This window comes from Echinops telfairi, unplaced genomic scaffold, assembly GCF_000313985.2.
Source record: "Echinops telfairi isolate 266 unplaced genomic scaffold, ASM31398v2 ScPeMD7_7458;HRSCAF=8496, whole genome shotgun sequence".
Taxonomy (NCBI): domain Eukaryota; kingdom Metazoa; phylum Chordata; class Mammalia; order Afrosoricida; family Tenrecidae; genus Echinops; species Echinops telfairi.
Genome location: NW_022111358.1, coordinates 16,170,557 through 16,195,940, shown reverse-complemented (window position 1 = coordinate 16,195,940; position 25,384 = coordinate 16,170,557). Strand labels below are relative to the sequence as shown.

At 56.5% G+C, this 25,384-nt stretch overlaps 2 protein-coding genes across 3 annotated transcripts; one reads left to right on the top strand and one right to left on the bottom strand.

Moving 5' to 3' along the window:
- Window positions 1-14: 14 nt before the first annotated feature.
- EPX (eosinophil peroxidase) lies at window positions 15-9,930 on the top strand. The gene is made up of 13 exons (XM_013005761.1): window positions 15-141; window positions 262-355; window positions 560-735; window positions 869-986; window positions 1,115-1,244; window positions 2,240-2,446; window positions 3,622-3,940; window positions 4,330-4,490; window positions 4,877-5,132; window positions 5,559-5,729; window positions 8,584-8,821; window positions 9,418-9,628; window positions 9,910-9,930. The coding sequence occupies exons 1-13, from the start codon at window positions 15-17 to the stop codon at window positions 9,928-9,930; spliced, it is 2,229 nt and encodes a 742-aa protein (XP_012861215.1).
- A 292-nt stretch (window positions 9,931-10,222) lies between these two features.
- Window positions 10,223-23,612, bottom strand: MKS1 (MKS transition zone complex subunit 1). 2 transcript variants are annotated; one of them, XM_004707382.2, is made up of 18 exons: window positions 23,528-23,612; window positions 23,096-23,205; window positions 21,262-21,332; window positions 20,475-20,630; window positions 19,429-19,526; window positions 19,133-19,261; window positions 18,793-18,897; window positions 17,847-17,955; window positions 16,901-16,957; window positions 15,701-15,743; window positions 15,408-15,470; window positions 13,020-13,090; window positions 12,663-12,732; window positions 12,472-12,579; window positions 11,783-11,916; window positions 11,179-11,261; window positions 10,990-11,087; window positions 10,225-10,893 (listed from the first exon to the last, which is right to left on the bottom strand). In XM_004707382.2, exons 1-18 carry the CDS (start codon window positions 23,605-23,607, stop codon window positions 10,802-10,804), a joined length of 1,677 nt encoding a protein of 558 aa, XP_004707439.1. In that variant the 5' UTR covers window positions 23,608-23,612; the 3' UTR covers window positions 10,225-10,801. The 2 variants fall into 2 exon arrangements, with proteins under 2 accessions (XP_045155728.1, XP_004707439.1); XM_045299793.1 differs by lacking the exon at window positions 11,179-11,261 and having other exon boundaries at window positions 10,223-10,893.
- Between the last annotated feature and the right edge of the window lie 1,772 nt (window positions 23,613-25,384).

Here is a 25,384-nt window from a genome sequence, read left to right as displayed (position 1 = left end):
CCAGCAGATTCAGGATGTGGGTGTCAGTGGCCGAGCCAGCCGTGGCCAGGAGTCCCCTGGCAGAGGTGAAGCTGCTGCTGGCCCTGGCAGGGGTGCTGACCATACTCGTGGCCCACCAGCCCTGTGAGGGCTCTCCTCCAGGTAATAGGCCCTCACACAGCCAAGGAGGAGACAGGGCTGATGGGGGTGGGATGAGGGAAGGTCTTGGGCATGAGGGTCCCGTGGCTCCTCTGGACACTGAGTCCTCGTGCCTCTGGGCAGCCTCCCCCAGGACAGTGGCGAGCTCAGTCCTACAGGACTGCATTGCAGAGGCCAAGCTGATGGTGGACACAGCCTACAATCGGACGCAGAGGAGGTGGGCCTGGGCTGGGGAGGATCCCTGAGCAGCTGAGCTCCAGTCAAGCCCATGGTACCACTGCCCTGCCCCAGCCACCATGGGGCCTCCGCTGGAGAGAGCTTCTCTCTGGTCCCTTTATCTGTCTGTCCCTGTCCGTCCCCGGCCTGGGGTTGCCAGGTATGTCTGCACCTGTCTCTAGCCTTCCCTTCCCTTTCTGGGCAGCATCAAGCAGCGGCTTCGCAGTGGCTCGGTCAGCCCCATGGATCTCTTGTCCTGCTTCAAGCGGCCTGTGGCGACCACCAGGAGCGTCATCCGAGCCGCTGACTGTATGCATGTGGCCTTGGGGCTGTTAGAGCAGAAGGTCCACCCTGAGGGATTCGGGTCCTTCAACGCCACTGGTACTGAGCTTCCCCGCCCAGCCCGGGACCTGCTCCAGCCAGGGAGTGATAAGAAGCCAGGGATGGAGGATTGGGAGGGACAGGGCAGCTTAGGAAAGACTCTGAGCCTCCGACCCTGCCTCTCCGCCCCTAGATGTGCTCACGGAAGCCCAGCTTCAGCTGCTGTCCAAGGTCAGCGGCTGTCATTTCCCGGTCAACGCTGAGCAGTGCAGTGACCAGTACCGCACCATCACGGGGAGATGCAACAACAAGTGGGTGATGCCAGGGGCTGTGCCCGACCCACTGGATGCCCGCCTCTCTCACCCTGCCCCCCGCCCCCCTCCATGCTGAGCCCACCTGGGTCTTGAGCCCGGCTAAGCTCAGTCCCTTTCTGCTGCAGGAAGAGGCCCTGGCTGGGATCCTCCAACAGGGCCCTGGCCCGCTGGCTGCCGGCCCAGTATGAGGACGGGCGGTCCCGCCCCTTCGGCTGGACTCCCTGCAAGAGGCTCAATGGCTTCCCTCTGCCCCTCGTGAGTCAGGGTGGTTGAGGGTCTCTTCAAACCTGGTCCAGGGTCAGGCGGGCAGGGTTCAAAGGTGATCCTGGGCATGGAATCCAGCTTTCTGAGCCTCAGCTTCTTCGTCTGTAAGATGGCAACACCACAGTAGCTATACCATCAGGCTGGAGTGACTATTAAATGAGCCGCTGGGACAAAGAACGTCAGAGAACACGGTCTACGGTGCCGGCCATGATGGCAGTAGTGTTCGTTTTCTGAGAGAATTCGTGTCAAAGCAGCTTGCTAAGTATGAAGAGCTATCGACCGTGTCTAGCTATGTCTATGGCTCCATTTAACATCATCGAGTTACGCTGTTAGTGTAGCGATCCATCTCTCTAGTGTCAAGGTGAGTTGATTCATTTTTCTTCCGCTGATCCTTCCATCCATGTATCTAGTCGTTGCTTACATACCTGTCATCCATCACCTAGCAATCCTTTAATGTATCTATCAATTCTACTTTAGAACTATCTATTAATCCATCAATTGAGCTGTTGATTTGGTCTTTTCTTCTCTCTAAAATAGTTAGTGAGGTTTGGACTAGGCCAGTGGCTCCTTAGCCTTCTTTTTATTCCCAGAATCCTCAGAACCTATCCTTCTGGGGACGACGGTCACCATCTCACTCAAACCAAACTCACTGCCAGTGAGTCGGTGCTGACCCGATTGGACAGGGCAGAACTGCCCTTGAGACGGCCACTCTCTACAGGGATGGAAGCCCCGCCTTTCTCCTACTGGTGGTTTCGAACTGCTCCCTTGCAGTCAGCAGCCCCACATGTCACCACTGTGCCACCAGGGCTTCCTGTGACAGCCACCGTGGGACCAGCTACGTCTCTAAGAGAAAGGGGGGAGGGGAGGGAGCAGCAAAGGCCTGCGCATCTCCTCCTGCAGGGGGCGCTGCACTGTCTCCTGTGTCCCGGGGGTCCTTCCCCGGGTCAGGGAGCCAGGGCTATGCTGACGTTTTTTGTCCCACCCAGGTCCGGGAGGTCTCCAACCTGATTGTGCGCTTCCCCAGTGAGAGGCTGGCCTCCGACTCGCACCGGACCCTCATGTTCATGCAGTGGGGCCAGTTCATCGACCATGACCTGGACTTCACCCCAGAGTCCCCAGCCAGAGTGGCCTTCTCGGGGGGCGTTGACTGTGAGAAGACCTGTGCTCAGCTGCCCCCCTGCTTCCCCATCAAGGTACCCCAGCTAAGCCCCCAGGGCCCAACCAGAGAGCCGGGGCTGGGGACCCCAAGTGTGGCAGCCCCATGCTCCCATCTGTCTTCGGGGTTGGGTGTCAGTCAAAGACACCAGGAGCCACTGTGCTCTGTCACCGAAGACTGGTGGTGCCAAGAGACCCGGGGCAGAGTCCTCGTTCTGTGTGGGTGTGTGGTCTGGGGTGCCAGAGTGGCACGCTCTCCCAGGAGGGGCCATGCCGGCTTCATGGAGGGCCAAGCGGGCGTCAGACGGGCCCTAACCCTTGGCAGCCTTGGGGGGTCTTTAGGATCGCTTCGCTCTGGCCCCGCTCCTCCTGCCTTCTCCCTCTCCTCACAGTGGGTTGTGAGCCTCCTCTCAGGCCGACATGAAGGGGCGGTGAGAACCCAGAAAGGCAAGAGGGAACCCAGAGTGCCACACGTCTGTTGGGAGTGAGAACACACAGTACCCAGGCACACATGCATGCACATGCACATGCATGCGCAGAGGCACACACGCGTTCAGAGGCAGGGCAGCCGTCACCAGGGAGGGCATGCGAGGGGCTCCGGGCTGAAACCTTCTGCAGTTCTCGAACCCTGCTGGGGCAGCCCTTTGGAGGAGCCTCCCAGGTCTACCCATCACACCTCTCTGTAGCTTTGGGCGTTTCTATCAAGCTTCCTCCTCCCATAAAGAGGCTCCGTCTCAGAAACCCACCGGGCAGTTCTACCCTGTCAGCATCGAGTTGAGGGCGGCGAGTGAGATAGAGCCAAACAAAAAGATAAAAAGAAGACGTCTCAATGTAGAGCCACACAACCCTGCAGAGGTCCGTGTGGTCTGAGCTGCCTGTCATCTGGGCTGGCTTTTGTGGGCCTTCCTGCTGTCCAAAGACCCTGCACAGCAAGGTCATGCCAGATGCCCAAGCACCGGGAGAAGGAGGTTCTGAACCCACCTCTCCCACTAACTACCTGTCGTTTGCCCCCTCGGAGCCCCCGTCTCCCCATCTGGAAAACGAGGCTCTAGTCTAGATCAGCTCAGAGGCCTCTTCCATCACTTGCCTTCCGTGACTCTTAAGTTTCAACCTTAAGGCGTCTTCCTGAAGGAGAGGCGTAGGGACAATGTTTTGAGGCAGGTGGGCAAGGAGGAGGAGCGAGCCCGCTGTTGAGCCCCCTCTCCCACTCCAGGTCCCGCCGAATGACCCCCGCATCAAGAACCAGAGTGACTGCATCCCTTTCTTCCGCTCGGCACCCTCCTGTCCTCAAGACAAGAACGCCGTCCGCAATCAGATCAACGCGCTCACCTCCTTCGTGGACGCCAGCATGGTGTACGGCAGCCAGGTGGACCTCGCCCTGCGGCTGCGCAACAAGACCAACCACCTGGGGCTCCTGGCCGTCAACCAACAATTCCGCGACCAGGGCCGGGACTTGCTGCCCTTCGGCAATGAGCGGCCGGACCCCTGCCTGCTCACCAACCGCTCCGCGCGCATCCCTTGCTTCCTGGCAGGTCAGACTCGGGAGCGGGGGCTGTGTCTGGGCAGTGGGGTGGGGGGTGGCTGCGTGTGGTTCTGGCCCTCAACGCTAGGCAGGCCACAGGCGTACATCTGGGTTCATCTATCACAGAATCGGCTCATGGGAAGGAGTCCCCAGATGCAGGGCCAGTTCTGCTTGCTCGACTCTCTGGTGACAGGGGACTCACCCCCTATATGTCACTGCTGTTAGTTGCCGGCAAGTCGCTGTGAACTCCTGTGACTCCATGCGTGTAGAGTTGCCGGGCAGTGACTTTGTCGGGAGCGTGTCTCTGAGTGGATTTGAACCAGGGACCTCCAGGGCGCCCCAGCAAGAAGACGTTTTCCTGGGCAGGGCTGTCGTGACCCTGCATTTGGGGTTTTCAAGGTGACTCTCGATCCAGTGAAACCCCCATGCTGGCAGCCCTGCACACCCTCTTTATGCGCGAACACAACCGCCTGGCCGCCCAGCTGAAGTGCCTGAACCCCCAGTGGACTGGGGACAAGCTGTACTATGAGGCGCGGAAGATCGTGGGGGCCATGATGCAGGTAGGGAGCTCTGGGTCTCAGCTTCACCCAGGGGACAGGTGGGGACAAGGTGTGACTCCCACCTTCCTGAATACATCCTTGAAGATGTGACTGGGGGGGTCTGTGAGATCTGACCTGTACCCCCAATTCTTCCAGAAGCTCAACTCTGGACTCAGAGCTGTGGCCCTGCCCATACCGCTTTCAGTAGCTCATCAGCCAATAGGAAAGCAACATTGGAATGGGAAATCAATGACAGGACATGAGTATTGCTACATTTGACACGAGGACAGAACATGTCATGGGTGGTCGGTCGTCTGAATAGTCCTTTGAAAAGCAAAAGACCCCAGCCAACGAGGGAGCGGGTGGGTGGCCACCAAAGTAAGGCTCCCCTCGTGTCTTCTCTTCAGATCATCACCTACAGAGATTTTCTGCCCTTGGTTCTGGGCAAGGACCGGGCCAAGAGAACGCTGGGGTCCTACAAGGGCTACTGCCCCAATGTGGACCCCCGAGTGGCCAACGTCTTCACCCTGGCCTTCCGCTTCGGCCACACCATGCTCCAGCCTTTGGTGTACCGCCTGGACAGCCGGTACCAGGCCTCGGGCCCTGGCTCCTGTGTCCCACTGAGCTCCTCCTTCTTTGCCAGCTGGCAGGTCGTGTATGAAGGTGACGGGGTTTTCCAGAGACAGGCGGGATGGGTGGACATGGGAATGGGGTCGCCCCAGGAGAACCAGGCTTTGTACCGGGAGGGCATGCTGCTTCTCAGGCCACTGATAGCCATCCCCCGGGAACAGTGAAAAAGAGGCAGGTGATCAAAGGTCTCCCACTCCTGAGGCAGCAGAGGGCTTCCAAAATGGGGGACAAGGGCAGCCTGGTGCTTGTTAAAATGGAGGGAAGGAGCCTTCCTTCTCCTCTTTCTTTAAGAAGCGGGGTTGACACTTTTCCCTGCCAGTCCCCTGTGTATCTATCTGCCCAGTCCCGTTTCCTGATTCACATAGAATACAAGCACCTAGCTCGTCCAGCTCAGAGCCCCCTAGGCTTGGCATCACGGGATGGCCCTGGCCTAATCTGTGTTCACACACCTGCCACCAGGTGGCATCGACCCTCTCCTACGCGGCCTCATGGCCACGCCTGCTAAGCTGAACCGTCAAGATTCAATGCTGGTGGGTGAGCTTCGGGACCGGTTGTTCCGGCAGGTGAAAAGGATCGGGCTGGATCTGGCGGCTCTCAACATGCAGCGCAGCCGGGACCATGGCCTCCCAGGTGAGGGAGCCCTCGGCCCCCGCTTCCATACTGAGCTCTGGGGGTGTCTCTTTTCTGGAGCTGTGCAGGCTGTGCTGAAGTTTAAGGGCACACAAGGCTGAGGTTGATAAGCCCACGAACACCTGTTTGCTGTCTGCCCACGTCTTCCCCAGTCACAGCAGGCACCCAGCTTTCTTCCATCAAAAGACCAGGATGTGGGCATAGGAGCTGACAAAAGGCAATCTGAACGTTCCCAGAAGGAAACAAATAAACAAAAAACCGCGTCCATTTCCAAGACAGGGATGAACTGCTCCATTCCCTGCCACGGGGCAAGTTGCAGGGAAAACCAAAACCGAACTCCCTGGGATCCAGTCGATATGGACTCATAGAGACCCTACAGGGCAGAGCAGAACTGCTCCCGTGAGTTCCTGAGCCTGCAGCTCGTAGGAGAGTAGAAAGGCCCATCTTTCTCCTGCAAGAGCAGCTGATGGTTTCAAACTGTTAACCTCTTGGTTAAAAGCATCAAGTGTAACCACTATGCCACCAGGGCTCCTAGATGCAAGGAGGAGGCTAAAAGTCCAGCCTTCTGACTCCTGGCTCTAAGGGAAGAAAAGCAAACCTTAGAGTCGAGAGACAGGCGGTTTGGTGAGCATCAAAATGCCCAGGAAAGAAGAAAAAGTATACTTTTTAAGCCACTGCTATGCACCAGGCTCAGCACTTTTATGAATATGAGCACATTAGGTCCTTCCATTGACCTTGAGCATTGGGCTGTTAACTGCAAGGTCAGCAGTTCAAACCCACCAGCCACTCTTCCCCAGAAGGTGAGCCTGTCTGATCCTTGAACGATTCATACTCTTGGAAACCCTGTATGGGCCACTGTGAGTCAGAATCAACTCGATGGCAGTGGGTTTGGTGTTTGGTAGGGAATAACCTGGAGAAGCAGTCTGCTTTTATAAATGAGGGGGAAAACTCAGAGACAGCATTTTTCCCAAGGTCATATAACTAGGAAGTGGTAAAATTTAAAGTCCAATCTCCCCTGTTCAATCGGCTGTAGAGGAAGCCTTCGGCCCTCCCTCGCCTCCCCTCCTGCTTCCGTGTCTACATAGCACCTGAAGCTCCACCTGCCTCAGCTGACCTTTGACCATGTATAAGGAGTTGGGGGTCAGGAAGGGAGGCTTCTTAATGCATGAAAAGGCAAAGCACACGGCTATTAAGTCAATTCTGACCCACACTGACCCTGTAGGGCAGGGTAGAAGAGCCCCTGTGAGTTCCTGAGACTGCGACACTTTATGGGATTAGAGAGCCTCGTTTCTCCTGCTGTCTGAGCTGCTTGTTTGGAACCGCCGATGTTGCGGTTAGTAGTCCAAACCACCCGGCTCCCTGCACCACAAAAGGCACTGCACAAACCTGCCCTCTGGGCCTTCATCAGGTGCTCTGCACGGCTGGGCTAAGGGCGCCCCCTGGTGGCCACTAGGCCTGCTGGCCTCCCAAAGGGCAAAACCCTGTTTTGTTCCCCTCATTATTTGCCCCTAGGAAGGGCGGATATGGGGAGGTACTACTGACATGAGTATCAGATACCCTGATGCTGCTATTTCAACCTCCTCCCATCCTTTCCCAAGCGCCAACCCAACTGTGGAATTGGAACATCAGGTTTAAACTTCATGGAGTCAGTCGTGGAGTGACCTTGGGAAAAGTCCAACTGCTCAACCTCCCGTAGAGCTGGATAGAAAATGCCCCTCAAAGGTGTTGTGAGGTTCCCGAGGAAGATGTGTGAACATGCTTAGTAAGGGTGAGGCGTTAGAAGGCTTCACTCTGCTCAGCTGAGGGGCGGTGGGACGCTTGTGGGCTGCAGTCCAGCAGAGCACACGGGCGATGTTTCTTCAGGTTAAGGCCACCCACATCACGTGACTTGGCCCTGGTGCACCAGGGCTATCAAGTTGATTCTGACTTGGCGCAATCCTATAGGACAGAGTAGAACTGCCCCGTGAGCCTCATCTTTTCCCCATGGAGCGACTGGCAGATTTGAACCACTGACCTTCTGGCTAGCAGCTCAATGCATAAGCCACTATGCCATCAGGGCTCTGGGGACCCTCACAGCTGAGAAACCAGTATGGCTGGTCTTTGGCAATCCCCATGAAATGAAAAACAAAACTAGCATACGCACAACCACCCAACAAACAGCTTTACTGGAGTATTCTCAAATCCACTTGTGCAAAGTGCACCGTGAACGCTTTTAGAATCGGTTGCAGGGATGTTCGACCATCACCATGATTGAGATCAGAACATTTTTGGCACCCCCTCTACAGAAACCTCATTTTATCACCGCCACCACCCCTAAGAAACCTCATCATTCCTCATCCCGTCCAAGACAGTCCTTCATCTCTTCTGTCTGGGGAGCCTTGCTGATGCTAGACCTCCCACACGGGCAGTCATTCTGTCTGGGGTCCTCGTCAGAGCAGGTTAACTGCTCCCAAGGGTTTCATGTGTTGGCTCGTTCGCTCACGTAACCATTCGCTCACTCACTCATTCTGCAAACCTGGAGAGCCCTTTGATGCCCTGGGCACTGTCACCTTGGTGCTTAACTGGGCACGCGGGCACAGTAATAATGCCACTACATGCCGCCACGCTTGTGGCTCTGAGTTTGGGGTCCCAACAGCTTTGCACACCAGGACGCGGTCCTCGGTTGGCTGCGCACAGTGGTGGCGCGGCGCCTGGCATCAGGCACCGGTTTGTTCCTGTCGCTCCTGTCCCTGGGGGGCAACTCCTTCCTGTGAAATGCTGCGAAATACGTTCTGCCAGAGGAAATCTGTGGAGAAGCAGGAGTCCAGGGGAACGCCGCAGGGATGAGGCTCATCGGCGCTCCCTCCCGTTTCAGGGTACAACGCCTGGAGGCGCTTCTGTGGGCTCTCTCAGCCTGGGAACTTGGCACAACTTAGCCAAGTGCTGAAAAACAAGGTTCTGGCAAGGAAGTTCCTGCGTCTGTACGGGACGCCTGACAACATAGACATCTGGATTGGGGCGATCGCAGAGCCTCTTTTGCCAGGGGCCCGCGTGGGGCCTCTTCTGGCCTGTCTTTTTGAGAAACAGTTTAGCAACCTCCGCGACGGAGACAGGTAAGCCGGGGGCCCTGCCCTACCAGAGATCAGCACCAGAGAGGCCTGGCACAAAGCACTCGGAAGCGAGGGGAGGGAGCTGATCTTCCAGCTTCATTTTTGTCTAAGACTCGGAACAGGAGGCTCCCTGGCAGGTGGTCACAGGAGGGACATCACTATCGCAGGCAAGTCTGATGTTGACGGGGCCGTGCGCCTCACCTTTCACCTAGGAGACAGAGTAGTCAGCCTGGCGATTCTAGACAAGCAGATTCCAGAAAAAAAGCATGGGCCCAGAAGGCCGCGGCTAGATCTGGCATCCCTTTCGGTGAGCGTGTGGTGTAGGAGCTAACTCCTTTGGGGCACAAACCAAGGTTAGGGAGGATGGTGCTGGACCGGACAGTGCTGAGTTGGAACCTACTTGAAGGCGCATAACCACCCCGTCCGGTTCTGGCCACTTGAATACTAGGCAGATGACTGTACCTGTCCCCCATCTATAGAATGAGAATAATACGTACAGTTCGGAATGAAATCACATCCGGTACCAGGCACACACCAGGGGCCTGTTCTAAGTGAACTCCTTCCTAACCTTCGCCCCTGTCTCTTGAATGTCTTGGCAGGTTCTGGTGGGAGAAGCAGGGTGTTTTCACCAAGAGACAGCGCACAGCTCTGCAGCAGGTCTCCCTGTCTCGGATTGTGTGTGACAACACTGGTATCACCACCATTTCCAGAGACATCTTCAGGGCCAGCACCTATCCCCGGGACTTTACAAGGTGCAGCCGCCTCCCCAGGTTGAACCTGGCGGCCTGGAAAGCCGCGAAGGCTCTGCAGGTGAGGGGAGACTTCCTCCAGCAGTCCCAGGCCATGGGGGGCGGGCGGGACAGCGGGGTCCCCTTAGGCCTCTGAGATGATAAGACCTGTCATCACTAGGGACAGAGTATACGCTCCCCTGATGGCTTCTCAGGGTGCTGGCTGCTGAGAGGCTAATCCAGGGCTTAGACTTGGGGGAACAATTAGAAACTGGCCAATGATCCTCGGCACAGGGACCCCCACACTACAGCAAGCTCCACTTGCGAACCCCAGGAGCTTTCTCGCCTGCTTTGTCTCTGCAGGAGTCCATCCCGAGCCTGTAGCCCTGGAGACAAGAGCCTGGGGAAGACCACCCAGCTCCCTTCTCCCTTGGGGCAGCTGTGTCCTGCGGATGGGCCCGCTGGCTATGGAGAAGGGGAGCTTCCACAGGGGGGCTCCTAGCAGAGGTGGACCCACCCACCTTGGGGGGCTTCTTCAGGGTTCGGTTATGACTCCATCCCAGACGCAAGGCCTTGAGACCCAGGCGAGAAGAATCCGCTGGCGAGCCTCAGCCACCATATGCCACCCGCTGGGCCCTGCCGCTGTGAGACCACGCCACAGGCCGCCCCTGGAGCCTGCAGGCTGACAATGTGTTTCCACCAGTAAAGCATTGCTGAGAGCAGAGGCTGCCTCGTTTCTGCTGGGCAGGGGTGGGTGTGGCCGCCCCGTGTTCAAGCTGGCATCCGACTTCAAGCCTCTCCTTGGGGCAGAATCCAGGGAGCAGGGAGAAACACCAGGGTAGGGCAGAGTGGAGAAGGGAAACGGCAGACGCCCTGGGGCCCGACATTAAGGACCACACCTCGGCCTTGCTAGCAACCTGAGACGCAGTCGGCAGAACAGCAGTCACTATTTTTTTCCTTAATGATTTTTTTTTAAGTACAACAAAATTCAATAAAAATACCCCCCTGCTGGCAGAACGAGCTGGGGGCACTGCCTTCAGGCCTCAGTGCCTCCAGGAGCGAGCTGGGACTCAAGCTCAACAAGCCCGCACAGTAGCAACTGGCTACCCGAAAAGGGCGCCATGCAGGTGCTGGCCTGGGGATGTGCCAGTTCTTGGGGTTCTCAGCAAGTAAGAATGGGCTCCAGGAGGGCGGACGGAAAGTCCAAGGAGCGCTGGCCTGGGAGCTCGCCAGTCTTGTCCTCTTGGCCCGGGAGCTAGGAGCCCGTGGTTCCCGAGGGGCTCGCTAGGTCCTGGGGAAGGGTCTCTCGGGCCTCCTGCATGCGGCGCCGGGCCCGGTAGAAGGCCTCTGCAATGGAAGCAGAGCCCGTTGTCAGCTGCGCTGGTGGGGCAGGCGCACGGCCTGCGCTGCCCCTGGGGCCGACCGGGAGGTCGGGGAGCCTACCCAGCACACTGTGGATGGAGCTCTGCTGGCTGAACCCCTCTAGGCGGTCCAGCACACTCCGCACCCTTCTCCGGAGGGAGCTCGCCTCCATGAAGGCCCTGCAGGGGTGGGGGGGCAGCATGCGGTCACGTGGTCAAGGGTGCTCCCAGCCCCCCAGGGGGTCCGGGGCAGTGGGCCTGAGCCGCCCACCTGGACTGCTGTAGACAGTGGAGGCGGAAGGTGACGCTGCCGGTGGTCTCTGTGCGGAAGCCGAAGCGGCTCAGGCGCTCACCCTGTGGGAGCAGTTGTGACAACATTGGGTTCCCTGGCCCCTTGGCCAGGGGCACCCTGCTGGGCCCGCTCCGTTTTTATCCCTGTTCTTGGGGAGATCGGCCATGGGGAAACTGCATTCCATCACCCAGACCCCTTCACGTCAGGGCTAAAATCTGGCTCCCAGCTCAACAGCAGGGATGATTCTGTCCAGGCTGAGAGTCAGCTTATCTGACAAGCTTCCAGACAATTCTCCTCATGGCCACCGCTGGCCCGGGCCACAGTGACGGCATGGACGCTCGATGGAAGCAACAGGAAGTATCTAAGTATAGCTTCCAGAGCTCCCCTAGCACAGGTAGACCCTTGCAGGCACCACCAGTTGTGACCAAGGTAAGCCGCAGGAAGGGGGGGGCGGGTTTGGTGGGGAGGAACTAAGCAAGACTGCAGTGAGGAACATCTCAGCCCGGGTGCCACCCCACCTGCTACAGCACAGAAGACAGGCATGAATATTCCTGGCCAGGCGTCTCCCAGAGACGCCGGTCACCTGAAAGGTTCCTGGTATCCGCACGTAGGCGAGGTCCTCCAGCTCCAGAGAGCCACCGAGGAAAAACCTCCTCATCTCAGCCCTCGTCCCCAGCTCCATGGGTCTCCACGTGGACACTGTCAGGGTGTGGGAGCCTGCGTAAGGGGAGAGGGAAGCGGGGCAGGTCCTACCTGAGCGAGAGGGCACCTGGTCCTCACTGGCCCCAAGGCCAAGCCGCACACTAAACCCAGGCCGTGGCTGCGCAGTGGAATCTGACTCCCAGCATCCTGCCAGGCAGAGCACACCCGCCCGCCTGCAGCGTGTCCAGGGCTGCAGGTCTTTACAGAGGCAGGCCACCACGCCTTTCTCCCAAGAAGTGGCTTCCGGTTTAAACTGCTTCTGATTCCTAATGATCTGTTCTCATCTGAGCCCTGGTGGCGCAGTGGTTACGAGTTGGACTGCTAACCGTGAGTTTGGCAGTTCAAAACCACCAGCTGCTCCCCAGGAGAAAAAGGAGGCTTTCTACTGCTGTAAAGTTACAGTCACGGGAACCTTCACGGGCAGCTCTGCCCTGTCCTCGAGGGTCACTCTGGGTCTGAATTCACTCAGTGGAAGCGACTGCTGTCTTCTCATCTGAAGTCCTCAAGCCCTGTGGAAGTTCCCAAGGCCTAGGGCCTGTGGCCCCAGGAAGGGCAGAGGCAAGGGGTTACCTGGGGTGGCAGGCAGCATCAGGGCCCCATAGCCTTCCACCCGATACCTCTTCCAGAAGTCCAGTGAGAGGACCTCGCAGTAGAGCGCAGGCCACTCCGGGAGAGCCTCTGGGGGCAAGGGAGAAGCGGCCAGTCAGAGCAGAGGCGGGGTGGGGTGGGGTAGGAGGAGTGCCAGGCCGCGGCCCACTCACCAGCACTCGTGTCCTCGTGGAGGAAGGAGGCCTCGAACGTGAACGGGTAGGAGAAACACGCCACCTTGTCCTGCAGGGGAGGGGGCTGCTGATACCTGGTGTCATGCGGCACCACGAGGTCCCCGTCATAGGGGACAACGGACAATCCAGCCCGGGAGGAAGTAAGAGGATGAGAAGGGAAGACGCTGCTGCCGTCCTCCAAAAAGGCAGGGCGGCCCCTGGACCAGGCAGGAACCACATGGAAGGGTAGGCCCGACTCAGGGGGCCTTCTTAGAGCCCATGGTGGCCACAGAAAGCTTCAGGTGCCCACCCTTGCCTCCCCACCAGGAGATTCCCCGTGCCGCTCACGGGCCATACCATTCCCAGGGACTTGGTCGCACAGGTCTGTGTTATTCCTGAAAGCTGCTGGGATGCTGGGCTCGACCAGTCTGCGAGGCAAAGACAGCCCACCCCCCCCCATAGTAAGTTCAGCTGAGACAAGGCAAGCAGCTGAGAAGAAGGCAAAGTGCCTTTGCTCATTCGGTGCACCTTTACTGAGGTTCTACTGCGCCCTGTGACCAGGCATCGGGGTACCCTGGTGATCAGATAGGCAAGATCCCTGTGTCTGGTGGAGCGCACATTCTGGAGGGCAAGACAGACGACAACGAAGCCAACAGGAAACTATCACATCATGATGAATAAAAACAAACAAAAATCCCCTCACTGCCCTCGGGCCCATTCTGGCTCACGTCCACCCTACCGGACACAGCAGCACTGCCCTCGAGGTTTCCAAGACTGTGGCTCTTTACGGGAGTAGAAAGCCTCATCTTTCTCCCGCAGAGCGGCTGGTGGTTTCGAACATCTGACCTTGCACTTAGCAGCCCCACTCATAAGCATTGCACCACCAGGGCTCCGGCAGTGATGTATGCTGACTTGAAAGGCGGGGCCCAAAGGCGGGGAGAAAAATCATATCCTCATCATTGAGGGTGGCGCGTGATGGGGACCCAATGTCCATCTCTAGACAACTGGACATACCTTGCAGAGGGGTAGTGGGGAGATGAGTCACTTAGGGTACAGTATAGCAATAATGAAACCCACAACCTTCCTCTAGTTCTTAAACGCTTCCTCCCCCCAACTACCAGGGCCCCAATTCTGCCTTGCAGACCTTGCTAGACCAGATGATGCACAGCGGTACAGATGGGAATTGGAAACGCAGGGAATCTAGGACAGATGAACCTCTCAGGACCAGGGGTGACAGTGGTGATACCAGGAGGGAAGGGGGTGTAGAAAGGGGGAATTGATCACAGGGAGCTACATATAACCTCCTCTCTGGGGGACGGGCAGCAGAGGGGTGGGTGAAGGGAGACGCCGGGCAGTGTAATATAAGACATAATAATAATTTATAAATTATCAAGGGTGCATGGGGGAGGGGGCAGAGGAAGGGAGGGGAGGGGGGGAAAGGAAAATGAGCTGATTCCGGGAACCCAAGAGGCAAGCGGAATTTTGGGAATGATGAGGACAACAATGTATAGATGTGCTTTACACAATTGATCCATGTATTGTGATGAATTGTATGAGCCCCAATAAATTGATTTAAAAAAATGAGGGGGGCTGCAGAGATTCAGTGACGTGGGACAATCATCTGATTGGGTGGTCAGAGGAGATCTCTGAGAGGTGGCACTTAAAAGCGAACTGAAACTCAAGGGAGATATTTACAAAAATCCGGCGAACAGGGAAGGGTGCTGCAGCGGCCCTTAGGTGGGACAGAGGTGGCATGCTTAACACTCGAACACGTGGCTGCACTGTTGTCAAGAGAGCTAGATGGGGCCAACTTAGCCGGGTGGGGACTCTGGATTCGACTCTAAGGGAGGATGAAGCTCTTGGAGGGCTTAAGTCCAAGCGGCACAGCTAGTTAACACGGTTACAAGTGACCCTTGGCTATGAGGGATGCGGCAGATGAGCTGTGCAGGGAAGCGAGAGGGTGGGTCAGGAATTCAGTGCACTGGTCCCAGGAGGAGATGGTGGTGGCCTGGCCCTGGGCGCGAGGGAGGACAGGCAGGTTTGGAAGACTCGGCTGACGGGAGTGCTGGTGGAGTGACTGGCTGGACGGGGCTCTAGAGAGAGCGAGGCATCGAGGAAGACCGTCTCCTGGGGTGTGGTAGCAGCAACTAAGAGGGTGATGTTACTCTACGCTAAGATAGGAAGAGCGGAGGGGGAGTGTCTGGGGAGAGAGGGAGTCCAGAGTTCTTCCTAGTCATGTGAAACAGATGCCACTAGCTGAGTCTGGAGTTCAGGGAAGAGGTCAAGGCTGAGGCGGAAATCTGGGTGTGGAGACCAATGCGTTTAACGCCACGGGACCACAGACTCACTCGGGAAGACTGTGCAGGGAGAGCCGTGGAAGACTAGGCTCAGTCTTGCGTGTGCACATGTTTTAAGCTCCCCAGAAGAGGAGGACTCAGCCAAGGACCCCAGTAAGCCACCAGGGATATGAGCGGAGAGAGAAGTGTAGAGCCTGCGGGCAAGAGTGGCGTTTCAAAGAAGCCAAGGGAGCTGCAGCCCACGCTTCTCGGAGGTCAAGCGAGGGGAGAGCAGGGGAGCCCCCGTGGGCTGAGCAACAGGAGTGACATATGACCTTGAGCGGAGCAGGGCAATTCACTGGAGGGGTGGGGGGAAGGACTCGGGGGTGCAGGGAAGGAAGCTTGGCTGAATGCCTCTGGATAGCCATCAGAAAAGGCCCAGACCCAGATGTCTGTGAACCGTACTTACTAGCTGGCAGATCCACAAAGAAGTGGACGTAGAGATTGTCATACTCATAACCTTGGGCTGAGACTGAGAGAGAGAGCAGGAAATGATTTCAGCATATTCCCCCGCAGCCCCGAGCACCCAACCCAGTCCTGAGGAGCCTACTGGCCCCTGAGAGCCAGTCCCTCAGGGCCAGCACCCCTCCATACTTCCAGGACGAAGTCATCACCGTGATTCCCCTGCGGTGCAGGCAGCCCGTGGCCTCCGCCCGCCAGGGCTCAGCTCCAGCTGAGCGGCCTGTCTGCCAAGACACTTACCGACCTCTCCATTCACAAAGAGCCGGAGCACCCCTGGGGCAGTCTAGGTGGAGAGAAAGGGGGAGGAGGGGCGGAGATCAGGAAGTCTGGGGGGAATCAGCTCACCTCCGCTGGCGCTGGCCGGTTCACAAAGCCAAGGCCTGACACCGGACACACCCTGGCTCCTTCCTACTGCACCCACCCTTCCACCTGGCCTTTTCGCTTCTCAAAACCACAGAGTACGAAAACAGGACTGTTAACACCTTCAAGTCTGTGCTGGCTCATAGCTACCCGGTAGAACTGCCCCTTTGGCTGTAAATTTCCAAGGCTGGAAAGCTTACGGGAGCAGAAAACCTCGTCTTTCTCCAGCGAAGCGGATGGTGGCTTTGAACTGCTGACCTAGTGGCTAGCAGTCCAATGTGTAACCCATATGTCACCGCCGTTCCAAGCACAATGAAAATCAGAACGGGGATTTTATAAGACTGGCCAAGTAGTAACAACAGCTACCTGTTGGAGCACAGGAGAATGCTGATAACCCCTATTCCCTTTAGCTAAATGGCCAAGGCCAAGAAACCCGGTGTTCCTCCTTTTATAATTACTCCTCACTCTGTCTTAACTGTTTACGTCTGAACATTGGTTATCAATGCAAAAGCACTAAAGGTTCGTTGTTGTTTTTTTACAGAGAGAGACCAGCGAGTAATTCGATCCTCGTTTCCAGATCTAACAGTGGCACTTCTGGAACGGAGGGAGATAAGGAGGGGGCCATAGAGTAACGGGCCTACGCGGTGCTGTTTGGTAAGAGCCAACATCCCTGACCAATCGTCCACGGGAAGCCGGAGGAAGGCAGGCGCTTTCTCATCTCTTTCAAATGAAAGGTAAAGTACTGCCTGACTGCGTCACCACTGACAGCAATAAACGGACAAATACAACAGCCTAGTCTGGAGAATAGAAATGCTCTAAACCCACCCCACCCCCTTTCACAACTAGAACCCCCTGCCACTTCCCCAGAGGACAGTCCCCATGAGCAGGCCCGAGTGCTCAGACCTTTTCTGGGCGGCCAACAGGTCTTGACCAGTATGCAACACTGAAACCCCATTAGCAGGAACTGTCCTCTAGCAGGAACTGTCCACGCCTGTGTTGCCCTGAAGTGTATCGCTCACCCCCGGCCAGAAAGCTCTGACCACACACAGCTCACAGGCGGCGGGAAGCCACGCGACTCACCGTCTCAAAGTCAGTGCCCACGAGGCTGCTCAGGTACTCCTTGTGCCGGCTGTAGAGCTGAGGGAACAAACCGGATCAAAACTCAAGGTGCGGGCCAAGCCTGTCCACTCCTGACTGGTCTGGAGGAGAGCGGCAGCCATGGGGAAGGCCGCAGAGAGAGCTGGGGACGGAAGCCCCACCCCCCACCCCCGTGACTGGCGTTCTAAAGGGAAGGGCAGAGACACGGAAGCCCACCTGGCTTCTCCATCTCGGCTGCCTCATTCCACCATCCTCCTCATTCCCCTGACCCTCCACCTGCTTTCTCTGGCAGCTTTGTTGGCATGTGATTCACATACCATGTCATTGTAATGGCTTCACCATATTAAGAAGGCTTGGGCCACAATCCTTTGGAGAACATTTCCTTCATTCGTGCACCCATTAGGATGGGCTCCTTGTGACATCCCCCACCCCCAACCTCTTCCACCATGACCCCACGGGTTACGTCTCTATGGATTACCCAGCCTGGGTTTCCTATAAAGAAAAGCACACCCCCAAAACCAACAGCGACCACAAAACAAAACACAGGGAGAACCTCAATTCAAAAGAAAGCAGAAGATAAGAGAAACCAGAACAAACGAAAAATGGGACAAAAGGGTAAACAAATGATAGGTTGTTCGTTCATTTGCCTCCTTCATAAGCGGGCAATAACTATATCTGCCTCACAGGGCTGTTGTCGGGGCTAAATGAGACACGTCTGTGTCGCTCCCAGAACAGAGCACAAGAAACACTGGGCGTGTGGTAGTGTGGACAAGACCCTGCTGCCTGATAGGTCGGCAACGCTGCCTCGGACGGGAGAGGGCTGTGAAGAGCCAGCGCTTCCTCAGTAACTGCTGGCACCAACCCCGACACAGCCTCGGCTCCCAGGAGCAGGCTCAGCCCCTCGGTGCTGGGGAGAACCAGCGCTTACGTCCTTGAGCACACGCTGTTCCCGCGCCGCCTCCTCCGGCTGTGCGAGCGAGGACACGTCGTCGATCGTGTACTTCCACAGCTCCTGCTTCTCCCCGTCCCTCTCGATTCTGTAAGGTCAGTGCCACCAAAGGCCCCACTCGGATCACGAGGTGGGGGCTTCTTCCAGACCCTGCCAACACTGCTCATGCACCTCACATGACGCATAGGAGGATTAGACGGCTCTGAGGAGGACCAGGCGCAGGAAGGCCAAAGCTGGAAGGGCTAGACTGGGCGTGTGTGGGGCCCGGTCCCTCTCTGCATCCCGGTCCCCTGAAACCATACAGCACAGCATCCCGGTGCCCAGTTCTCCCACCTGAGGAATGGGCAGCTTGGTCTCAGTCAAGGGCCAGCACACTTCTGAGATGCAAGAGCCGATCCTGTCCCTCCCAACAACTTACAAATGATCTGAGAGCCATAGATACAGTTTTACAAACACATGAAATCACCATGATCTGAATAATAGTCTTAAAATATTTTTCAAGTTCACTTCTGAGCCACATGTACGTACTGAAAGAGCCCCATCTCCTTCTCGAGCTGCAGTTTACCGACCCCTGGTCTAGAGGGCTCCTACTGGGCAGCTCTGCTATCCTAAGACAGGGGATGAGGCATGCCAGAGGAAGAGACCAAGTGCAAGTTCATGCACCCCTGGTCTGCTCAGCCCCTCTACTCAACAGCTCAGAGAACAAGTTCCCCTGAAGCGCACGCTGAAGTTGGCCCTTCCTGTGAGGTGAGTGCACATTCCCTGAGAGGAGGGTCCCCAGCTTGCAAGGGTCAATGACCCAGAATAGAATTTGCATGATGAAGGGGTTTGCAAAGAGCTCCTCTCCTAGGAGCAAGAAGTGCAGCCAAAGGAAGGGATGGCAGTGCCCACTGCCCTTTCCCAGGCCTTTCCTCCGTCTCCTCACCTGTAGGGTCCTTTGAGGCCGGTGAAGTCGGGCTTTACTGTGATCACGCCATTACTGTCCACCTTCAAAGTACACAGGACCTGTTCGTACTTCTTAAAGCCCAGTCTAGAAGGCAAGAGGCCAACAGTAAGGTTCAGACGCCCATGGGGTGGAGGAAGGGGTCGTCAGTCCGCATCTGGGGAGGTCCCATATTAGGAGTAACACTTGTCAGGGTAGAATGAGTTCTTCCAACTAGGAAGAAAAGTCCTCTCCAGGGCTCGGTGATGGCTGCAGCAGGAGGTGGGTGGGGGTGAGAAGGGAGGGGTCTGAGGACCTGAACGCCCGAGGATGCTTCACTCACTTCCCATAGGGCCCCAGGTCTGCCATGATGTACATCGTCTGGAGAGGGCTGCTGATGGCATGGCTGTTTCTGATGAACTCCTCGGATGGGTCCCAGGTGACGATGCGGGATTTGAGGATGCTGCCCTCCCTGGGAAGCATCATGGGAAGAGTCACCTCCCTGGCACCCCCTGGAGAGCCAGCGTGGGGAACACAAGGGAGCTCGCACCCAGCGGAGGCCCACTCCGGAACGGGAGGCCTCAGTCGTGGACAGAGTGAGGAGACACCCCCTGCCCGCCCACATCCACCTGCACTCACGTCCCTCGCCGGTCCTGCCGCCGCCGGCGGACATTGGCCATGCGTTCCACCAAGAATGATGGCACCTCGCTGGTGGCAGTGGTCATTTTCTGACAGTGCTGAGGAAACAGGGCAGCCCCGCGTGACCCATTTGATCGGGGCCACAGGGAGCCAAGGGGCTTCCAGAGGGATTTCACTCATTGTGACCCGGACACCCAGGTCTCGGCACCTCAGACCCACATTTGCTCACAGAGGGGAGCAGTGGCCCAGCAACCCCAAGGACCTTCCTCTAGGGCGGGTCTGCTCTGCTGAAATGACGCTGACATTGAAGCCGGAGTACCTGCTCTGAGCGCACAGCAGGAGAAAGCTGGCTGGGGGCCAATGGGAGAAAGGTATTTTCTGGAAAACCCTCACATGGTTAACAGAGCATTTTCCGTGGCTTTTCCAAGACATCCAGCCAGATTCTACATGCCATCAACGCCCAGCTCTCACAGCAAAAGCAGGCAATCTTTCAAAACCTGCCACTCCATGCTGCTCTTTGCAGAGATATTAAAGGTCACAGAGAAACACCAGAAAATGAATCCCTGACCCTCGGAGCTTAAAATCTCCCTACAATATAGCATACCACGCTGTGACCCACCCACAGGGGTTCTGTTCACATGGGCACAAGGCAGACGTAAGCTGTTCCCCACAGCTGAAATCAACCTCCCTCCAAGCCCACACACTCAGAGATCTGACTGAATACACGTGCAGATTTGTATCTGGATTTTTCCAGACTGGATTCGCCAGTCACCTCGTGATTCAAGGGCAAGTCAAGCCCAGCAGTTGCTGCTTCCAGCCGGGAGTCTGCAAGGCTCTCTTTAGGGACACTGGTCACTGCCTGTTCTCCAAGGCCCTCCAACAGGGAGAGCAGTCCCACCACCGCGGACTGTGCCCCTCCACTCCACACAGGTGCTTCTGGGGAGACCCTTGTCCCGTGAATAGGCATCTGGGCCCACTGAAGCGCAAAGGCGTGGAGGCAAAGGACAAGGAGGGCGCTATGGACAGGAGCTCAGCAAGAACACTACCTCTTCCAGGTTGGTGTATCGATCAGAGTCGGTATAGGTGAAGATTCGCCGGTTCTTCCTGCCCCCCGAATCTTCCAGCTTCAGGATCTCTGCACGGTACTGATGATCCAAAGGGCTCTGACAGGTTTCTTCATTCTGATACAGGTCGACCTCAAACTGAGGTGGCCGCAGAGAAACGGGGCTCTACTGAGGACGCTGTGAACATCCGTTCCTAGAGCAGCCCAGTCACAAGTCCTCCCCACAGAATAGAGACTCATTAACTAGCTCTCGTGTTCCTAAGCTGAAGGAGGGTGGGGGGTGGGGGTCCCCCACAATTCTACCACTACAGATACGTGTGGCCCAGGGAAGAACGGCAGCCCAGGTAATAAAACTCAGTGGCAGTCACGATCTGACCCAAGTCCACTGGAACCCAACGCACAGGTGCTGTTCACGACGTTGGGGAGGTTCACCATGCCCTGTCAAGTCCATCCTTGCTCCCCATGCCCGGGAAGTCCAGCACCCGCTCTGGGAATCAGTTTGGCAACATGGATCAAAACATTTCCAAGCATTATGACCCAGTTATTGCACTTCCACGGATCTGATTTGAGAAAACCATCCGTGAGTCACAGGAAACTTGAGACAAAGCAGCCTGTTGGAATACCATTTAGGATCAGGGGCCTATCAGCAAAGGCCTGGCCTGAGGAGCCCTGCAGGCAGCAGCCTCGTCCAGAGATGGGGGCCTCTCCCCGCTGCCAGCCAAGTGGAGATGGGCCAGGAGGAAGATGACCAAGAGGGGCCCCTGGCTCACCTGGCTAAAGAGCTTCTCCTGCCACCCGATGACAATCTCCTCCTCTTCATCTTCATCTGGGCGGTGTCCACCTCCAAAGACAAGAGTGAGTCAGCTGCTTGAGCCAAACCAGGGCCAAAGCCTCTGCGCCCATCGTGGCCACAAAGCTACTGGGCGTGCAGCGACTTAACAAGGACTCACTGTGACAGAAACCAGGGAGGCTGCATAGGTGCTGGTCAGTATGTGAAGAGACCAGGATTAGACCCCAAGAAGTGGTCGCTACTACTCTAATTGGAATAAAAGGCGGTCTGGGGTCTGGGAATTAATAAACCTAAGTCAAGAGGAAAGTGAATTTTGAGAATGATGAGGGCAACAAATGTATAAGTGTGCTTTACACGATTGATGTATGTATGGATTGTGATGAATTGTATGAGCCCCAATAAAATAATTTTTAAAAAATAATAAAAATAAACCCAAGTCAGTGTTAGGGAGTGGAAACGTTGTTATTAGCTGAAGGGTCCTTCCTCAATCTCAATGGCCAGCATTTGCTACAGAGAAATCTTGATAGGATGGACTTAGACGGATAAGCTCTATAACATCATGAGACAAAAGAGAGGAAAATCAAAGACATTGTTATTTTTTAAAGGCTAACTTGAAGAGTTAGTTTTGAACAAAGCAGAGTGACTAGTAAGCGGCCACAAGCTCACTCACCTCTGCCCTCACTTTCTGGGCTTCCCAGGCAAGAGAAACCCCAAGAGCAGTTACTGTGGATGGGCACGCTTTTCTAGCAGCCCCCGGCTTTAAAAGAGCTTCAGCGAGCACTCCTACAAGTGTTCAGACTCCTCCCTAGGATCTCCAGGGCTGGACAGCTTTCTGGAAACAGGCAGCCCTCACCAATCTCCCACACAGCAGCTAGACGGTTCCAACTGCTGACCTTGTGGTTAGCGGCCCAGTGTGTAAGCCACAGCAAGGCCAGCTGACAGTGGACGATAGAGCCAAGGGGCTGATAAAGCCTCAGGGCAAGCAGGCTTAAGAGTAAAATTAAAGAAAAGGCTAGAGGTCAACAATACTCACAGGCAGTACAGGGCTGATGGAGGATGCCAACGGATGATTGGATTGTTTTGTTTAGTTAAGGCTTTGGGTGAAAACGACAGAGGGATGAAGACACGAGGGAGGGAGAGGGAAACGTATGCTCAGAAGAGATGGAAGGGCTCAGACTAAAACCACAAGAGAAGAGCGAACAAATAGCCAAGGTTAGCAGTTCAAAACCACCAGCCACTCCCTGGGAGAAAGATTAGTCTCCCATAAAGAATAGTCTCAGAAACCTACAGCGACAGGTCTACTCTGTCCTACAGGGTCACTATGAGTCAGGATCAACTTTATGGCACTGAATTTTTCGCCTGGGGGTCAGGGCGTGTGTGTGTGTGTGTGTGTGTGTGTGTGTGTGTGTGTGTGTGTGTTCGCGCCACAAGTAGTCTAGGTTGCCAGGCAAATCTATAACACATTGAGTAAAGAATTCGGACATTATCACGTCTTAGGCAGCGGAGAAAAGTGCCTGGGTTCAAATACTGGCCCCGGCGTTTGCCAGCCGCAGGCCTGGCCCGAGGAGCGCGCCTCTCTAGGCCTTAGGTGCTTCATCTGCAAAAAGGCTGCTGTGAAGAAGTGGACGTGGGTTTCCTTGGTCTTCCGAGGTCACCAAACCTACAGGGCGCTTCCACCCACTTCCATAGGGTCCCAGGGTCAGCATCGCCTGGGTGGCAGTGGGTTTGGTTTGGGTTTTGGAAGCGCTAACTCCATGCTCCCAAGCTCTTGGCCCGGTCGGTCCTGGGCGCCGCATCTCCCTCAGAACACCCACTGGCAGTTGGCTGAGGCCTAAACGTGGCCAAGTCGATGAGGTCCTTCCCGGGCTGGGCGGCCGGCTGGCAATGCAGGAAGTTGCTCGATGTGATCCTTTGCAGGTGGACGCTGTCAGGGAGAGACGGCCAAGGTACGGGTTAGCATCCACGCATCCGGAGCAAACGAACGCAAGGGGGGGGCTGCCAAGAACGAGGGGCGCTGTGAGGCTCGGGGTGCCGAGGGGACAACCGGAGGGGAGGGGATGATGTACTGGGGACCAGGGATCTGGTGGCACGGCGCCAGAGAGGGCTCGGGTGCGTCTGGGGCGCGTGCGCGGGCACGCGGGGGAGACCGGGGAGGATGGGGTGTGGGCCTCGGACACCGAGGGGTGCGGGCTCGGCTGCTCGGAGGGGGTGAAGGCACGGGCCCCCGGGCTGGGCGGTGCTATTACCGGAGGCGCAAGTTGCACACGGGGTCCCGGGAGCGGTACACGGCCTCCCCGGTGTCCGGGCTGCAGACGGCCGCCGCCATGACGACTGTGCCGCGCCGCGACCACGACGCCGGAAAGCGCGGCGCCCCGTTCCCATGGCAACCGGGACGCCGGGCCCGGGGCCGCCGGCCGCGCCCCTGCGGATCGCCTGAACAGGGCCGTCGGTTGCCCAGTGCGAACACAGGTTCCGCATCCGGCGGGGCTGGGTGCATCGACAAAGGCCGTCAGCCCCGTTTCTTAGGAATGAAGAAGCGATGCTGGGGATGCGGCCCCGGGGACCCTCTGCACCACCCTGCCTCCTCGGCAGCCACGCCGGAACGCCCGCACTCTCCCAAAGGCCACGGGAGGGTGGTGGCACCTAGCCACACGGACGCCTCTTCTTGGGAGAAGAGCCCTGCCCAGAGATTCATTCATCGCTGGGTTGGTTTTCACTGACCGAGACAAAGAAAAACAAGGACCTCAGTAGGCAAGAATAGATGCCATTCTCCAATGGGTTCTTCCTGGTGTGCTTAGAAAAAGTGGTGTTCCTTCTCAAAAGCTAATGAAGTGTCATTCAGAAGTCATGCACCTTTGGACTATCAAATAAGGCAGGACGTGCCCTGGCCTTCAGTTTCCTTCCCTGGAACCTTGGGGAAGTCAACATTGGACACCTGCTAACAGAGTAAGTAATTGTCCCCGGACTCAGCAGTCTCATGCCACCAGGACCCTGGCTGGCATAGCCGCTGTTGTGTAAACACCAAGAGCTCACCGTAATAACAGCGCCCTTTAGCTCGGACTGAGCAGCTTTGGAAAGGGAGCGCAGATGGTGCGGGGTGTTGAGTGCTGCACTGCGCCCTGCAGGTTCCAGCCACCCCCACCCCCCCAACAAGAGAAGGACGAGGCTGTCTGCCAAGGCAAAGATTTAGTCTCAAAAACCCTTTGGTCACAGGTAGGCAGGCAGAATCCACTTTGTGCCCCCGCTGAGCAAAGTGGATTTGCTTCCTTAAAATTCCAACCTGAAAGCTGACCTGCTGCGGCCGAGTAGATTCCGATTCACAGCAGCCCCACAGGACAAGGGAATACTGCCCCCACAGGGTTTCCCAGGCTGGCAGCTTCCAGGGAGCAGATTGCCCCATCTTTCACCCAGAGTTGGTGGCTTCGAGCCACCCACTTTTCAGTTAGCAGCCAAGCATTTCACTACGGCACCAACAAGAGCTCCTTTCTTGGAGATGAAAATCTCACACTTTTCACTGCCAAGTCAATTCCAACTCACAGGTAGCCTAGAGGTCAAAACAGAATTGCCCCCGTGAACTTTCCAAGGCTGTATGTTTGTTTGGAAGACTGTCGAATCTTCCTCCCACTGGGCAGCTAGTGGGCTTGAACTACTTAACAAGTGAGCGTGTGACCACACCTCTCTTTCTTTAAGATCACAGCTATTAGGAACTTTATGGAGTGCAGTTGACTTGGAAACACATGGCATTGCCAGGGGTGGAATAGACTCAGCCAGAGGATGACAAGTCACAGAGCTCGCCCTTGGTTCGCATTGTTCCTTTGCAAGGTGTTCTCTGAGAAACTCCTCAAGCAGGTATTGTTCGCACTTAGCAGATGGAGTTAGTGAGGGCTTGCTCCGATGGAGCCACTGGTCAATGGTAAAGGAGCTGACCCTCGAACTCAGATTTGTCTGACTTCTGAGGTCTGACACCTTCCGCTGTATCACCGCCTCTCTCCGTTGGTTCTTTCCAAAAATGAAGTTTTCAATCTGGAAATAATGTTTTCAATAGATGATATGCTTAACTACTGTGCCACCAGAGTGTCTTACAATAATGGAAATACAAGCGC

Bases quoted from the DNA above. Each gene is read 5' to 3' on its own strand.
- EPX (XM_013005761.1), top strand. From the start codon at position 15: ATGTGGGTGTCAGTGGCCGAGCCAGCCGTGGCCAGGAGTCCCCTGGCA. The intron at 356-559 runs GTGGGCCTGGGC...CTTTCTGGGCAG, and splicing joins TACAATCGGACGCAGAGGAG to CATCAAGCAGCGGCTTCGCA. The intron at 4,491-4,876 runs GTAGGGAGCTCT...TCTTCTCTTCAG, and splicing joins TCGTGGGGGCCATGATGCAG to ATCATCACCTACAGAGATTT.
- MKS1 (XM_045299793.1), bottom strand. From the start codon at position 23,607: ATGGCGGCGGCCGTCTGCAGCCCGGACACCGGGGAGGCCGTGTACCGC. The intron at 15,471-15,700 runs GTAAGTGTCTTG...TCTCTCTCTCAG, and splicing joins CTTTGTGAATGGAGAGGTCG to TCTCAGCCCAAGGTTATGAG. The intron at 11,088-11,782 runs GTGACCGGCGTC...CCACCCCTGCAG, and splicing joins GGATACCAGGAACCTTTCAG to GGCCTTCATGGAGGCGAGCT.